General features: G+C 38.0%; 1 protein-coding gene across 2 annotated transcripts in view; it reads left to right on the forward strand.

Annotated features, from left to right (window-relative positions):
• Positions 1-17,821, forward strand: part of LOC137158180 (tropomodulin-3) — a 38,622-nt gene extending 20,801 nt beyond the window's left edge. Inside the window, exons 4-10 of one of the 2 annotated variants that reach the window (XM_067555839.1) lie at positions 3,563-3,685; positions 4,297-4,386; positions 4,953-5,083; positions 5,876-5,983; positions 8,706-8,849; positions 12,516-12,660; positions 15,515-17,821. In XM_067555839.1, the coding sequence (XP_067411940.1) occupies positions 3,563-3,685; positions 4,297-4,386; positions 4,953-5,083; positions 5,876-5,983; positions 8,706-8,849; positions 12,516-12,660; positions 15,515-15,549 (776 nt within the window). In that variant the 3' untranslated portion in view covers positions 15,550-17,821. Of the gene's footprint in view, positions 1-3,562; positions 3,686-4,296; positions 4,387-4,952; positions 5,084-5,875; positions 5,984-8,705; positions 8,850-12,515; positions 12,661-13,783; positions 14,021-15,514 lie in introns of those variants that run through there. The other variant, XM_067555838.1, reaches the window with a different exon arrangement.
• The last annotated feature ends 368 nt before the right edge of the window (positions 17,822-18,189 follow it).

The following is an 18,189-nucleotide window of genomic DNA, read 5'->3' on the forward strand; positions in this document are numbered from 1 at the left end:
AGACAGAAGTATACACTCATCCCCCCAAAGCTGTACCATCTCACAAACCTTTCCCCACTTTTCTTCTATTTAGCTCAAATCCCCACCTCCTTATCTTAAAAATCATAGAAGATTAGGGTTGGAAGGGACCTCAGGAGGTCATCTAGTCCAATCCCCTGCTCCGAGCAGGGTCAACCCCAACTAAATCATCCAAGCCAAAGTTTTATGAAGCCGGACCTTAAAGACCTTTAAGGATGGAGATTCCACCACCTCCCTAGATAACCCATTCTAGTGCTTCACCACTCTCCTAGTGAAAATGTTTTTTCTAATATCCAACCTTAGACCTCTCCCACTGCAACTTGAGACCATGGTTCCGACTTCTGTCATCTGCCACCACTGAAAACAGCCTAGCTCCATCCTCCCTGGAACTCTCCTTCAGGTAGTTGAAGGCCACTATCAAATCCTCCCTCACTCTTCTCTTCTGCAAACTAAACAAGCCTTGTTCCCTCAGCCTCTCCTCATAAGTCATATTCTCTAGCCCCCTAATCATTTTCATTGCCCTCTGCTGGACTTTCTCCCATTTGTCCACATCCTTCCTGTAGTTTTAGGGGGGGCCCAAACCTGGACACAAACGTGGCCTCACCGGTGCTGAATGGAGGAGAATAATCACTTCCCTCTATCTGCTGGCAGTGCTCCTGCTAATGCAGCCCAATATGCTGTTAGCCTTCTTGGCAATAAGGGCACACTGTTGACTCATATTCAGCTTCTTGCCCACTGTAACCCACAGGTCTTTTTTTTGCAGAACTGCTGCCCATCCAGTCGGTCTCCAATGTGTAGCAATGCAATGCATGGGATTCTTCCGTCCTAAGTGCAGGACTCTGCATTTGTCCTTGTTGAACCTCATCAGATTTCTTTTGGCTCCAATCCTCTAATTGTCTAGGTCACTCTCTATCCTATCCCTGCCCTCCAGCATATCCACCCCTATCTCCAGTTTAGTGTCATCTGCAAACTTGCTGAGGATGCAGTCCACTCCATCCTCCAGATCATTAATGAAGATGTTGAACAAAACCGGCCCCAGCACTGACCCCTGGGGCACTCTGCTTGTTACCGGCTGCCAACTAAACATCGAGCTGTTGATCACTACCCGTTGAGCCTGATGATCTAGCTAGCTTTCTATCCTTATAGTCCATTCGTCCAACCCATACTACTTTAACTTGCTGGCAAGAATACTGTGGGAGATTGTATCAAAAGCTGTAAAAATAGATGAGAGAGCTGACTTAGAATCTTGTGATAGTCCAGTGGAAAGTTGTCAGAGAAACAGTCTGTACTGGCAGTTTCAGAATATGCAGAATTAAAACTTAAATAGTTTTATGAACTTTTTTAATATCCCCTTACAGCTATACAAATACAGACCTTCATGCTGATAAAACTGATTGAAAAATTGCATGAAGTTCTAAGATACCCTGGGGGTTGTGGATTTTTAGCATGAAGTCATAGAGTTCACAGGAAATGCCCACTTAATATGGGGGGGAAATGAGCATGAAACCCGCTGACTCTGCAGATCAAATGTGACATGCTTATGAATGCAGACTACTTCTCCAAGCCTGCGGTTTCTTATAAAACAAAATATTACCACCTTTAGGTTTTCAGGGTTTTTTTCCCTTGTGTTCTGAAGTCCTGAGGCTTATTTTCCAATCTGCAAATGTTATCAAGTGCCTCGTGTGTGTGTGTGTGTGTGTGTGTGTGTGTGTGTGTGTGTGTGTGTGTGTGTGTGTGTGTGTGTGTGTGTGTGTGTGTGTGTGTGTGTGTGTGTGTGTGTGTGTGTGTGTGTGTGTGTGTGTGTGTGTGTGTACAATAACTGTAATAATAGCTATCAAAGACTCTAAAATCCTGCCTATCCTGTGCTGGATGATCCAGAGGTTATTGAAAATGTGACCAAGTAAATTACACATTTTCCCATTTATTAGTAGACAGCGTATTAACAGATAATCATTTTGGTCCTCAGCATGTGATGCTGACAAAAATCAAATCAATGCTTTTATCACATTAGATATCACTTAATCCCCCAAATCTCCTGTTCATTCAAAGGTTCCGTTCAACATGAATCAGGAATGTAACATCACTTTTTCTTGATTGCTCTATTGGCATCAAAGATCACGAGCCCGCGGGAGTGCATTATCAGCTACTATATCACAACTATATTCAGTACAGTAATGTAAAAAAATAGGTTTGCTTTCTACTTTCAGACATGCATAGAACATGCCATGGGTTTAATGTGCCCTGTTGTACAACTCCCCGAAATGAGAGTACCTAAGAATGAAAATGCTTCATGATGCTGGCACTGGTTTGTTTGTGGCTTAGGGTCCTTGTTATACCAGCTACATGTCAGTGGAGGAAAACCAAAAATCAATAGACTGCTCTTTAATCTGTTGCTGTAGTGGTGCATCAGTGCATTATAGAGAGCACAATAAACCAGCATAATAGTGTGTGGGAATTTTATTGCTGCTTGTGTTTGCTGTAGTGTGTGGATTCCGTCTTCAGTGCATTATATTCTGAATTTTAAAACCAAAGTTGTTTAAACGTCCCGAAGTCCAATAAAGTCCCAGTACCCTATCATCCTAATAAAGTCCCTGTCATTATGAGGCGGTGGTTCTCAACCCACGGCTCGCATGCTACTTGTGGCCCAATCAGCGCACAGCTGTGGCCTATGTGACACCCTCAGGGCTGTGATATCTACAGATAGTGTATATATATATTGTGTGGATATGACTCTCATAACCCAGAGAGCTGCATATGTGGCCCACAATGGTAGATAGGTTGAGAACCACTGCTATGAGGTATTTAAAAATTCTAAATATAGGCTCATTCCAACCAGCAAGTAATAAATATTTATTTTCAAAATGAGGAAAATATCTCAGATGTTTGGCTTGTGACCTAGCTAGCCTGCCCATGGTGCACAAGGATCTGGGACTAGCCAGCACGACTGAGGAACCTGAAAAAAGAACATTTTAGATGAGAATATCGAATTAGGTACACATTGCTGATGTAGAATTAAGATTTTATGGTGGAGTTGCCTAAAACAGTATTGAAATGGTTATAACTATATTCTAAATTAATGGGATAGTATTGTAGCAGTGGCAAAGGCCATAAAAGTCCTTTGCAAAAAGAGTGCCTAGAAAATTAGAAGCTGTTAGTTTTTATTTCATGAAGGGCTAGTTTTGGAAACCACAGAGCTGCATAATCACTCTGTTTTGCAGAAAGGGGATTTAGAGTGTGCAGCATCATGAAATACTTTGCTTTTGCGTTTTCATCTTTAAGAATGCCTAAAGCTGTGTAGATGTACCTTCTAGGATGGTAGGGTTGGAATACAAACATGAAAATCTGGGACTGTATGTAATGTGCTATTTCTATCTCTGCATTCTATTTCTCACCTGCAGCCCTCCAAAAACAAATGCTTGCTTTTATAAGGCAGTAACTCAGGTTGGAGAGCTAAATGTGGGGTAAGAGGGTGGGGGAGATGAGTAACACTGAATAACCATATAATGCAGAGGAATTTCAAAATCTTTATTTTCCCCCTACGCAGGAAAAATATTTATCCCCAAGCAGAAGCCTGTACAGTCTTACAGAGAAGAAAAAGTGTCTCTTGACCCAGAACTGGAGGAAGCCTTGACAAGTGCCACAGATACAGAACTATGTGACCTTGCAGGTTAGTTTTTAAGCATGTGTGTATTTGTGCATATTCATAAAAGCCTAATCTTTTATAGTAAATATTTAGTAAATATTACTGTATATTAGTCACCTGAAACATGGCAAAGCCTCATGAAGTCTAGTTGTCTTAGGGTACATCTACACTGACGGCGGCAAAGTCGCCACTGTCAGATTGACCTGGATTGATTGAGTGGTCAGTGAAGACCCGCTGCGTTTTTTTTTTTTTGTTTTTTTTTCGTAAATGTGTGCTACATCCCTTCCTCAAATATGGGGATGTGATGCTATGTATCTTGTAGAACTAGCTTTAGACTGACAAAGCAACAAGCAATGTAATGATGTGCCCCTGTTTATATGAGGATTGAACTGCACTCTTGGCTGTGGTGTATGATGTCTGTTGGTGGGATTTTGATGACTGTTTTGAAAACGGACAGGCCAAATAGAAGTAAGAAACCTGTTAATGGCTTTAAATTATTAGAATTAGTAAGAAAATGGTAAACATTTTTCATTGAACAGCTGACGTTTTCCAATCAGATGCAATTATTAATCTCTCAAATATTCTTCAGCTTCTGAAATTAAACACCAGGGAACAGTAAAATTCTTCTCTTACAGCTATCCTGGGAATGCACGACTTGATAACAAACACTCAGTTCTGTGACATAGTAGGAAGTAGTAATGGTGTCAGCAATGAAAGCTTCACAAGTGAGTATTTATAGTCAAGATCTAAATAAAAACCTGTGTACAATACCAAGTATCCAGTCATTTTTCTACTGCAGCATGAACTGTGTAATACATTACACTTATATTTTGATACGGAAAAAGTATTTAGTTTCCAAGTCAAAACTAAGCTTGTATATAAAATATTAAATTGTTAGGTGAGCTGTGGAAAGGATGGAAATTAATAAATAAAATCTACTCACTTTGTGTAAAAGTGGAATGAATGAACATGTATTTTATTTGCGATTGAGTCTGCGTTTTAATATTTTCTTTTGTAATCCAATTCCCAGCTGCTTTTCAAAAAACTATTATGGATGTGAAAGAAGAATTTATTTAAAAAAAAAAAAAAAAAGTTACTGTGTGAAAGTATGTCCAAAAGAGGACAGCGTGGTGTGATGTTTCTTCGTTTTTGGCAGGATGGGCAGAAGATACAAATTTTTGGCAGATGACTAGTTGGCTAGATGTGATGTAATAACTAGTTGTGTTCCATTTATTACACTTAATATGTCCAATGGGCTCTTTTGATTCATGTTCCTTGTCTCACGTTTCAGATATAGTAAAAGGTGAAAGAATTATACCAGTTTTAGATGAACCACCAAACCCCACAAATGTGGAGGAAAGTTTGCAGAGGATTAAAGATAATGACTCTCGTCTTGTTGAAGTTAATCTGAACAACATAAAGGTAATTGTTGGAAGACTACAATAACTGCATTGTTTTGCTCTTCTAAAAATAACTTTTCAATGTGTCTTTCATAGTTACAATGATCCCAAGGCCATTGCGATCATCTTGTCTGACCTGTATAACACACAGCTTCCCCAAAATAATTCTTTTTGAACTAAAACATATCTTCAAAAATAAATAAACTATCCAATCTTTGTCTTGAACTGTATACTTCTAAAAATATATCTGATAGGCTAATTTGTAAATGCCGCAACTTTTTCAGCAGGTGTCGTGTATGTGATCTCAAATCAGAAACTTTGAACTAAAATTTTTATTTAATTATGTTTTGTTCATGGAGAAGTGTTATCAGTTATGGTTATCGGAAACAGAGTGATGTTTGTCTATAGTATCTTACTGTGTTGTCATGTAAAAGGGGCTGGTTGTAATTAAGGTTATTTCTAGTAATAAATGTGCCTGTAAAACTTTTAAAGAGGATTAAAAGAGAATAGTTTTTCTTTTCCTTGTTCAGGTACATCAAAACAAAACCATAACATTTTTGGTGAGTTAATAACTAACTGAAACAACGAGAGTTCTGTGGCACTTTAAAGACTAAGTCAGAACTCTCATTGTTTTTGCTGTATACAGACTAACACGGCTACCCCTCTGGAACTCTTCTACATGGAAATAACTAACTGAGGTATCCCAGTATATTTCTCTATAGAAAGAAAAAGATAATAGGGAGGAGCTGAGTAGAAAAAAATAATTGAAATGGATATTCTAACAAAAAGCATACATTTTTATTTTTAATTCAAGAATATCCCAATTCCAACACTGAAAGAATTTGCTAAGGCTTTGGAAACCAACACCCATGTGAAGAATTTCAGCCTAGCAGCCACGCGAAGTAATGACCCTGTTGCTGTTGTAAGTACGGTCCTGTTGTGGGGGAGTGGGGTTAATTGAACTGAAAGCTATTTGTACATCCTGGTAATCCAGAGGATGAAAACCATTTATTTCCCCTTACACTCCGAAGTTAAAGAATTTTTCTGAAAGCACCTACCATTTCATAAGTGTGTAGAACTACATTAAAACTACTAGAAAGAGAAGATGGGTAAGGTATTGGACCAACTTCTCCAGTAAAATATACTACCTCACCCACCTTGTCTCTCTAATATCCTGGGACCAACTTGGCTACAGCAAAACTGTGTTAAAACTACTAGGTGAATGGGAAGTGATTCTTCAGTTCTTTCATCCTAGACCACTTTCTGAGAGAGCCTCATGTGGACCTCCTCCCCTCCCAACAACCAGTTCACCACTGCTTAGTTGTCAGTTTCATTTACAAACCTGTGGCATATACGGGACTGGGTTTGAAGAATCATTGTGTTAACAATGTATTCTTCCACTTTGATCCAGCAAGGCCCCCCAGTCTAAGCTTCAGGCTCCCCTAGCGGTCACTCCTCTCTTGAGGAGAGGGACATGTCCTACTCCCTGTTAGCTGGAGTATTTCCAGGCTGTTTATATACCTGACAATACTGTGATATCCCAGCAAGAGACCTTACTTAAGCAGGCCTGCTTACTTTCTCTTCAGGGACTAATAACAGAGTAATTGCCCACAGTTATAAAGTACCACACAGCACTTCCAATGCAAGTCTATTTTATTCTTAAGGTAAAAGCATTACAGAGAAAACGTATTAAAAACAAATAAAGAACCTACATGCATGATGAGAAGTTTGCCGAGATCACCCCCTCCAACATGGGCTGTGGCAGAAGCAAAACACCTCCTAAGGGGTTCCCTTGTGGTTTCAAGTTGATCACAGCTTCAGCTCTGAATAAGTACACGGTCTTATGGGGCCTCAATAGGCCAGTCCTTCCAACTCTTCACTAACAAATGGGGCCCTCTGTGGACCAGTGGTCCTGTGCATTTGCTGGATCAGGAAGAAGGCCCTGAGCCAGTTTAAAACCATACTATTTGTCCAAAACCCCTTTCTGTTTGTCTGGTCTCGTGAGGATCCAGTTTGAACTGGTATATGCTTACCTCTTGTGGGGGTTGGAGAAGAGAGCTTCCAAGGGCTGATAACTGGGGGTATTATATCAGCATCCCCCATCTTCTTCCTAGAGGAGTTGCATACAATTGCACAAGAACACATACACAACTGCATTTTTAATACAATGGATCCCAAGGGTATTAAACCTAATTCATTAAGGTTTAACTCAATTTAATAAACTATATCTTAATTCCATAAAGCTTATCTAGGCTAGGATATTGCAGGATATTGGCAGTTTATCACATATGGAATGAACCATTGTACTATTCCATACATAAGATTCCATACATAAGATTCTCTGCTGAATGGTGTTTCCATAGCAGACAGATCAGACAAATAGTAATTTTGCAGCACTCTGCAATCGAACATTGGTGCAAGAGTGATCTCATCTCTACTGAGACTTTTTTGATCAAGGTCACTGTCTCAGCAGCTCTATTCTGCTATCATTTAATGACTATAAATGGTACATATTTGTACCCTTCGCTTCCCAATTTTTCTCCTCCCTCTGTTTGTTCAAACTTCACCACTGTTACAGTGCCCTATTTCGTAACATCACAAGTAGAGTTCTGCAGGAACGAGAATTTTTGTTTCACAGAAAATGTCACGATTTTGAAATTTTGGGATTTTTAAAATATCCTATGAAATAACATTTTTGTCAAAAAATTTGTTTTGGGTCAGTCAAAACTTTTCATTTCAATTTAGATCTATTTTATTTTATATTGTATTATAAAATAATAAAATATGTAAAAAAAGAAATTCAAAAGTCATTTCAAAATGAAAAATCAAAACATTTTGACTGTATTGAAACTCTTTGTTTCAGTTTTTTTCACTTGAAATTTTGTCAAAATAGATATAAATTCCTGTGGAAAGCTTTAATTTTGACAAAATGGCATTTTCCAACCAGCTGTAATTAAAAGTACTTTATTGGCTATTGGTGACTAAAAGCAGTCTCTTGTATGTTACTGTCTGATCAAATGGGCAGAGATTATTAGTATTTTGGAAGTCAGATCTCTAATCTAATTTCACTTGCCATGCGAACAAGAAGTCAGTTATTTTTTTATTCTTTACTATTGAACAGCTTGTATTTCATCGTGTGCCATGGAGGGTTTTCTACAAAGGCTTATAAAGTGGATTTGGTCCAATGTGCTAATTAGAGACAATTTATATTCTTTGAAAGTTTTTAGTTTGCAGCAAGTGTAAAATGCAAGCTGTTTCCTAATTGTGTACTATACAAATGAAAACTTGTTTGCATTGGAAAAGGCTGATTAAAGATTCTCTTCCCAGTCTCAAATGACCGGTAAAAGGCCGTGAAATTATGTTAAGCATCTATAAAGTGTTCTAATTTTGGGCCGGATCCACAGATTCATAGACTCTAAGGCCAGAAGGGACTAATATGATCATCTAGTCTGACCTCCTGCACAACACAGGCCACAGAACCTCACCCCATCCACTCCTGTAATAGACCCCTAACCTATGACTGGGTTATTAAAGTCCTCCAATCATGGTATAAACTGGTATAGATCCATCTGGTCTAATGTGTTAAGTTTACTGTAGTACAATTTGCTATTTAATTTTAATGATCCTTTTCCCTGCATTTCAAGGCTTTTGCAGAGATGCTGAGAGTGAACAAAAAATTGAAAAGCCTAAATATAGAATCAAATTTCATCACCGGGGCTGGCGTTCTGGCACTGATTGATGCACTGAAAGAGAATGAAACCCTGACAGAGATCAAAATTGATAACCAGGTAAGTGAGGCTAAATAGAATTATACAGTAGTTGAATTATTGTGCTCTCACTTGATCTACTCTAACAGACTGATCCACCTTTGAGAAAGCAGCTGCTGATTCATGATATTTTCAAAAACGTTTAATTAAAAAAAATTTTTGTACCTAAATTAATTTAAATATTAGTCTTGCCCCATTCTTTCCTTTACAAGGCACTTCCATCCATTGAAGAAGACAGACTAAATGTCTCTTGGGAAATGATGGGATGCTTTTTTCATCATTTATTCATTAATTTTTATCATTCTAATATGAATGGGGATGTTTAAAATGAAGAATTATGATTTAAAATAGATCAGGAAGACATGAACCCATGAAAAACAAATGTTCTGTTTCTATGTAGTGATTAAGGATGGGGAAAAACAGTATGTGTAAATTAATTTATTGTACGTACATTAATATGTACAATATTTTAAAAAGCTTTAGCTGGATGGTGGAGATCAGAGCTGGTTAGGTAGAAATCCCTCTGACCACCCAAAATAAAAAGATTAAAGGGAGGGGAAAAATAGCACTAAAAGTAGCTGAGATGCGCCTTTTAAAACACAGGCTGAAATGGAAGAAGGCCTGGGTGGACAGGCATATCATGTCACACAGCTTCCCTCTCTACCTCCCAGTGGAATGGATAAAGATAGTTCAAAGAGCCATCCCGCTGGAAGAGATATAGAAGCTGGGGGCCATCCTGATATAGATGGCCAAGATATAGAAGGATGGGGCCATCCTGCCAACCCCGGGATGTAGAGAGCAAGGGTCAAAAGCCATTTTAAGGCTTTTGATATTGTCTTGCATGACCTTCTCATAAACAAACTAGGGAAATACAAGTGGATGGAGCTGTTGTGAAGGTGGGTGCATAACTGGTTGGAAGACCTTTCCCAAAAAGTAGTTATCAATGGTTCACAGCCAAGCTGGAAGGGCATAACGAGTGGAGTGCTGCAGAGATCAGTTCTAGGTCTGGTTTTGTTCAATATCTTCATCAATGATTTAGATAATGGCATAATGATACACTTCTAAAGTTTGCAGACGATACCAAGCTGGCAGGAGTTGCAAGTGCTTTGAAGGATGGCATTAAAATTGAAAATGATCTGGACAAACTGGAGAAATGGTCTAATGTAAACAGGAGGAAATTTAATAAGGACAAATGCAAAGTACTCCACTTAGGAAGGAACAATCAGCTGCACACATACAAAATGGGAAATGACTGCCTAGAAAAGAGTACTGCAGAAAGGGATCCCGGGGTCATAGTGAATCAGAAGCTAAATATGAGTCAACAGTGTAACAATGTTGCCAAAAAAAAAAAAAGCAAACATTCTGGGATGCATTAGCAGGAGTGTTATAAGCAAGACAAGAGAAGTAATTCTTCCACTCTATTCTGCACTGATTAGGCCTCAACTGGAGCATGTCCAGTTCTGGGCGCCACATTTCAGGAAAGATGTGGACAGATTGGAGAAAGTTCAGAGAAGAGCAACAAAAATAATTAAAGGTCTAGAAAACGTGATCTGAGGGAAGACTGAAAAAATTGGATTTGTTTAAATCTGGAAAAGAGAATACTGACTGGGGACATAACAATTTTCAAGAACATAAAATGTTGTTACAAGGAAGAGAGAGAAAAATTGTTCTCCTTATCCTCTGGGGATAGAACAAGAAGCAATTGACTTAAATTGCAGTAAGAGTGGTTTAGGTTGGACATTAGGAAAAACTCCCTAACTGCCAGGATAGTTAAGCACTGGAATAAATTGCCTACATAGGTTGTGGAATCTCCATCACTGGAGATTTTAAAGAGCAGGTTAGACAAATACCTCTCAGGGATTCTCTAGATCAGAGTTCCTCAAAGTGTGGGGTGGTGGGTGTGGAGAAACAATTGGGGAAGTGCAGCTGGGCTTAGGCCTGTCCCCACGGAGGGAAGTGACACCCAGCCCTGCCCCAGCTCTGCATCAGGTCTCGGTGCGATCCCGGCCTCAGCCCCCCCATTGGCTTTGGTCCCTGGCTGCAGCACTCATCCCTGGTTATGGCATTGGGCCTCAGCCCCGGGCCCCCAGACTCCCCGACCATGGCCCCGCTCCCAGCCCCAACTGGGGAGGCAGGAGAACACGGACAGGGGCAAGGGGATGTGTGGGATCAAACGTTTGAGGATCCCTGGTCTAGATAAAGCTTGGTCCTGCCATAAGTGGAGGCTACTGGACTGGATGACCTCTCAAGATCCCTTCCAGGCCTATGATTCTGTTTTAAAACCAGACCTTTTTATCCTGGTCTAGAGAGATCCTCAGATGTCAGAGCAAGAGATGGGGCTTATTCCTGTTCTGAGGGAAAAATTCCCAAGGGACTCTTAAACCTTTCTAAAAACAAGTTACCTAAGGAGGTTCTGGAATCCCTATCGCTGAAGGTTTTTTTTTTTTTTTTTTTTTTTTTAAAAGAACAGGTTAGACAAACACTTGTCAGGTATGACTGGGGCATTGGACTAGATGACCTGTTGAGGTTCCTTCAAGCCCAACGTTTCTGTGATTTCTATATAGTATAATTCTATCCATTTAAGAATAGACTTCCCTTTGGGATATCTGCTTGGCCTGACATTCTCAAGTGACACACATGGAAAATTAACTGCCCTGTAGATTCATTGCTTGGAATAAAAAGAACTAAATATTCTTAAATATTTAGTTTAAGATGCTGCTTATGTACTTTAAAATGAATAAACAAGTTTGTTTGACTAAAAAGCAATATAAAGATTAACTGTAGAGTATATTCTGAAGTTTATATGTGAAAAGAGTTTTAGCTAGAACTGTCCATGTGCCTAGGCTGTCTTGTAATTGAAATGTTATTACAGCAGAAAAACATCATTTGATATGTGCTTCTTTTTTTACATCTTAATGAAAGTAGTCTTTTTTTGCCTCTTAAAATTTTGTTGACATACTTTCTTGCCAGGTTTAGTTAGTGTTCTAACTAAACAGCACTGGGAAATTCTGGTTATTACACAGAATTTGTTAAACAACTGATTGCTCCTACTTTGTGGTGGCAGAGGGGGAGAACTCGTTTTTAATGGTTGAGCCTACATAAACCCCCTTAACTGAACTCTCATGATGATTTGAGTAAGTTTTCCTCTCCATTTTAAATTTACATTAGCTCAGCAGGTCCAAAAAGTGTCTCTGGCTACTAGTATCCTACTCTAGATGCTGCAGAATTGATAGCTTTCCGGGGCTTTCCTCTGTGTTGTGCTCCAGACTGCACAGTATTCTTTAGGAAATCCAAAAGTGTGGGGAAACTTGGTGCCACCGTGAGAGCCAGCAGGTAGGCCACAGACAAGAAAATATATAGGCAGCCAACAATGGGAAGAAGAAAGGCATATAACTAACTCACTGAAAGAGATGAGGATGGGGGTGCTTCATAGGTTTGATTTAAAATTCAAATGGCATCCACTTGAAATTAGTGCCCAGTTAATTTGGTAGTTGGTGCTTTGAGAGAGAGAGAGAGAGAGAGAGAGAGAGAGAGAGAGAGAGAGACCAGTACTCTCAACTGTTCATGTCTTTCAAATCAGTAGAAGTGAAGAGGACTGACTATCTGTCACCTTAGTGTGCTAAAATATTATAGGATTTTTGTAGGAAATCAGTATAACTATATTGAAGTTGTAATGTTTGCTTACAGAGGCAGCAGTTGGGAACAGCTGTAGAAATGGAAATTGCCAAAATGCTTGAAGAGAACACAAATATCCTTAAATTTGGATACCATTTCACACAACAGGGACCGCGAACCAGGGCAGCTGCAGCTATCACAAAAAATAATGATTTGGGTAAGGCCTCTTTGTAGATTGTTGAATGAGCTAATGGCACAGATAGTGTTTTTGCTTTGTGGTTTAATTATGATGTGCCTCTGATAATGAAACACGAGTAATGCTATTTCAGTTTTCTTCTGCACTTGTGTCCTACTCTCCTACTTTTTTTCCCCTCTCTTAATTTCCCCCTTTTACTCAGTTTTCACAGACTGTCCAGATCCCCAGGCTAGACTCCAGAATTCTTCAGTGTCCTGTAGAACTAGCATCAAGAAAATAAGAATTCCAGACAGGACATAAGTGAAACATGCCTAACAGTTCTATATACATTTGGTTTTGGTCTGGATAAGATTCAGTATTTCTTTAAAAGGACACACCTTGTCTATTCTGGAAGTTAGCTCCTGGATTCCAAAAAGATGAAGAGTATTATTTCTCATGGTGGCTTTGTTCTGACATGCAAAATAGGAAAAATGAACAAGAGCCTGTTATCTGATCATCCAAACCCATTGACTTGCGATAGTTGCCTAATTTCAGGCAAAGGACATATCTCCTATCTTGCAGCCCCTGTGAGCTGGGGGGCCAGGCCACTCCACTTACTCTTTATTACCTCAGTGGAGAGACTAAATTAATCCCTATTGCCACATATATACCTACACCGAAGCTTCCAGCTAACACTAATATACACACACAGGGCAGGAGGGATATCTCTTCAGGACTGGAGGTGGGGCAGGTGCTTGACAGAATAGTTTCCAACGGTCCAAAGAAGCTTAGAGGGGGACCTGTTGAGGGCAGATGCCTCAGGTTTGAGAGGCTGGTGATAGGTCCAGAGGCCCCCTTTGAGGAAAGCTGTTTGTGGGGAAGGTGAGCAGCTGTGAAAAGCAGGGGAGAGAGGAGGAAACAGGAGGAAAGATCTCATTTTAAGGGAGCAAGAAGGCACCTAACACACTACATAGTTACCTCTGAAACGGCCTACATTTGAGAACAATTAATTTGATCTTTTGTCTTATATCATCATATTTCAAGTGCTTCTCTGCTAATTGTGAACTTTCCTGTTTTTCACCTGTTCTGATTTTAGCATTTAATTGCTGGAAATCTATTTCTATGTTTTCTATTGATATCTTGCCTTTTTTTCTTGCTTTCTTAGTCTGGAGTATACGAGTAAAATTTTCTTCAAATGCCTTTTCATCTCTTCAGCCCTGAAGCTACAGAGACAGGTTATTGTGAATACCCACTTGGGTATTGAGCACTGAAACTGAAATGTTTAGTCTCACATCACTGTCTTTGTATGTTTCTTCTGACAAATTGTCTACATCTTTTCTTCCCATGTTTCTCTCATGCTGTCCTGCACCCCAGTTCTTGTTTGTTTGCCTGAGACCTTGTGCTAATTTATTTCTAACTGCTTTTGATTGGAGTACAGTGAGAAGCACCAGTAGTATGAACCTCTTCATCTACTTTGCGATCAGACTAAAAAAAATAGAGATTTGTGAGAGAGAGATTGAGAGCAGGTCCACACTGCTGGCAAAATTCAGCGGCAGTCGACTTCGTAACTTCCCTTTACTGTGCCATCTCCACTGTGCTGCGCCAAAGGGAAATGTGTTCCCATTAATGCAGCACTATGCTTTTTGCGGAGGTGGTTTATTAGATTGACTTCCGGATCAATTGAGCGGGTCTTCATTGCTGGAAAAATCGATCTGACGGCGGTGAATTTGCTGCCATCAGTGTAGACATAGCCTGAGAGATCTTAAGAATGTAAGTTTAAATATCTGTAACTTTTCAAATGAGTAGTACGTTTTAGGCTTTGATGGTAAGTCTCTCTAAGTACTAAAATTTGTAAACTCCAAATTCAAGCATCAGTGGAGTATCTTTTCTAGCCGTAAAAAAATGATTATTCCACTCTGATTTTACAATATAACATTAAAACCTTTCAGTCCATTATTTGAACCAAAGCTGGAAACAGACAATTTGATTTATGTAAAACTGTAACAGATACATTTATCATTTTTATTAATTTATAGTGTGATTAAGTATTTATTTTAAACCACTGTTATATTGGGTTAGTTTTCTGCAAATATATATCTTATAGTTTAAAAAATTAATGTGTAAACATCCTATCTAACTTGACACTTAAAACTTTTAATCACTTTCAAATCCATTATATCCGCTCAAACAGCGAGAAATGAATTTGATGGGAAAAGAGAAAATACAAGACAAACTGATTATTTCACTTACACACTGCATACAGCATTAGGGTTTTACAGTAAACATTGTGTACTCCAATCATTCAGTCAATACTCCATATTTGTTAACTGTAAACGGCATGTGAGTTTAAGTAACTTTATTCACCTATCTTTTGTTTGTCCCTTGTGTAATATATTGTTTTAGGAGATCTGTAAACTTATTCACTGTAATAATGGATTGAAGATTATCAGATTACTGAACATGTGTTAATATTCTAGAGATTTTTACTAAATCTTAGAGTTCTGAAGTTTTTGTATATTCCTGATTAGAACTATAACTAAGCACAGTGCTAGAGAATGGTACATACGATATCAAGAATAACTGTTAAATCTGCTCACCAAATTTCAAGTGATATGAGATTAATATACTCTTTAATTCTTATCATACAAAGCTTAAAATGTTAATGAGCATCGGAACAAGGTAATCAACGCTGCTAATGAGCAAATTCAAAATGATCAATAGTGCTAAATGTTTTAATTAACTGTTTTCTTGGAATGAAGTCTTATATAGCTGAAAATTGTGGTTTAAAAGGTTAATGACTATTAATGGTCCTATTAGGTGTTGAGATATTGTGGAGATCCTTAAGAAAGTTATTACTGATTTTATAATTGTATTTTCTCTTTTCTTATGGACACAGTTCGCAAGAGAAGGGTTGAAGGAGACTACCAGTAAACCTTGCTGCTGCTAGAATTGCATTGTGTGGAGATTTCAAAGGTCCTCAAGGCGCATTTGCTCATCATGGGCGTTGGCAATCTCAGACTTCATTTATTTGGGTAGAAGGGAAAAGACTGGAAACCCCATTCCTTTTTAGTAAAGTTATATTTAGATCTGTGTGGTATGCATCACATTTTTCAGTTTGGGACATAGTAACTGCACCAGACTTTGCAAGATCAGTTTTAAAGAACTTTTTTGTATTTCAAGACTTTAGCTATACTTTCCACGAAAATAATGTAAATTCTGAAATCAGTGGAGTAGTTGTCTATATTCAGAGAATGACACATGAAGGGATCAATGAAAACAATGGATTGGAAAGCTGGAGATGCTTATTTAAGTGGAAGGATTTGTATATTTTTTAGAACAATGTTTTAGTGAAAAGGGATTCTTCACACAGAACAGTTGGACTCTTATTTTGTAACTATTACTTCAGCCTTCTTGTTCATATACACTGAACATAAATCTTTCACAGCTGTCACAGTTGCAGTTCTTCCTCTATCTTTTTAGTTGCTTGATTGGCTAATATGCTTTCTTGATACTATGATAAAGCTCAAAAGTCATTCCCTTTTTGATGAAAACGTGAATTGGATAAGGGCTGTTTCTGTTCTCCAGTACATTTGGAGGAGAACTAATTAAAGACGAGGTAGGAGCCTTGAAAAATCAACATCTGTACTAAATCAAAAAAGCCTCCAAAGTAGCTTACGTTTCAGAATATTCTAAAAGACTGTACTTAGTTTTGATGTGTCTAAACTGGATATCTTTAGACTGATTTAGTATGTTCATCTGCATTGTTTTAGGTTATATTCTTGTATAAAAATATATATCTAAATAACTTAAATGACATAGGAGTTTTCTAGTAGTAGTGGACATGCATTCTTTATGAAATGCTGGTAGTATGCATAGGAAAAGCACTCTTGGGCAGCTGTAAAATCATAGTCACCTGCAGCAGGTTGCAACTGAGAAATCCTGTTTTTAAGCTATTAAACTAAAAAGAGCTGTCAACCATGCATCCTGTGAAATAGTGACCACTTTACTAGACAGATCTTTACCTTCCACTATGACAAAGGGTCCTCTTGTTCCATCATCACAACATGCTATGCAGAAACTTAACCAATGTAGTGTCTGATCTGCATGGAGTAATAGGTTCACGCTGTTATTCCAAGCCATTTATTTGAAAGAGAAATATTTAGAGCTCTGTATTGAGGAAAACAAATTAGTAAACAAAAGTCACTTCAGTTTCTGTACATAACAGCCATGGACTCTTTTGCAATATTGTGAAACTGAGGTTTTATTTTCCTTGTGCTATTTTTGAATTGCACTATACTTGATTGCACAGTGTTGACCATTAGACCATAATAGAAATAAAAGCATGTTCTCAGGAATTGGACAGTCCATTTACAGTGACTTCTTTCAAATAACTAATTTCAAATAATAAAATCAAATAACTATTTCTAAATATTTCAACTAACTTAACTGTCCAGTATTCTATAAAATGAATATAAATATGGTAAGTTTTTGTACAAGCCATATGTAGGTGATGTGGAGAAAAAGGAGATTTTTGCATCATGCTGTACGTAGAGACTTACAGTATAAAAATTATTCTTTAGAATAGTCCCCTATTATTGTGCCCACTTCTATATTACCACAAATCATGTTTTAGTCTTTTTTTTTAAAATAGACTTCAATCTGAAAATGAATTAAAATGTTATGGCAATTGTATGGCGACTTTTAAACTATAATACCTTCAATGAAGATATAAATAATTAGGTTATAAGGGTGGAAAAGTTAATTGTCATTTCAAAATTGGCAGTGTTCTGGTTAATTCTGAATAAATGTCAGCGTGTCATAGCCTAAGACATGGATGTAACCATGTAAAACGAAAGGAAGTAGGAATGAATTGTATTGAAAAACCAAAGATTTCTGTACCGCACATTTTCAAGTGGACAGAAATACAATATTGTTGGTCATAAAAAAGATTCCTTTTGCCTTTGGCTTACAATATTTAAATTCTTTACATAACTTAATCAGGCTTTGCTGTGAGAATGCTATCCTAAAGTTTAAGTTCTTATATATTTGTATGCAAACATATATTAAAAGTTAAATGTCTTTTCAAGAGATGGTGCTATACAGGTGTGGCCAAAGCATGATATACATGTATTAAGATGTCTGAAACTGTATTTTTACGGTGCCTAATGTTTAAAATACCAAGTAAACATTTTGTGTCAAATAAGCAGTCTGTAAAACCTTCTCTTCCTTCTGTTGTCAAAGGGTTGCATATTTATACTGTCTGATTTTTATATTACCTGTTCGATCAGCATCAAGGCAAATTAGCCAGTTACTTTATATTTGTAATTGAAGATAGGAGGAGAAAAGTGGAAGACAGGGAGGTGGGGATAATTGGTGATTAAAAGCATTTCTTCTTCTCTGCGCTACTTATTTGAATTATGTCTTGCTTATCAGTGGCATAAGTAGAAATCTGTGGGTGATAGAAGACATAGTGGTCAGGAGTCTTGTCACAGTTGAAAGTAATGGGTGTCCTTGTGCTAGGTTCTTAATAGCATAAATAGATCCTAAATAGCTTAAAGCATGAAGTAAATG

The sequence above is a fragment of the Emydura macquarii genome, unplaced genomic scaffold (genome assembly GCF_026122565.2).
Source record: "Emydura macquarii macquarii isolate MOO-44397 ecotype Brisbane River unplaced genomic scaffold, CSIRO-AGI_Emac_v2 contig_1644, whole genome shotgun sequence".
In the NCBI taxonomy this organism is placed as follows: Eukaryota; Metazoa; Chordata; order Testudines; family Chelidae; genus Emydura; species Emydura macquarii.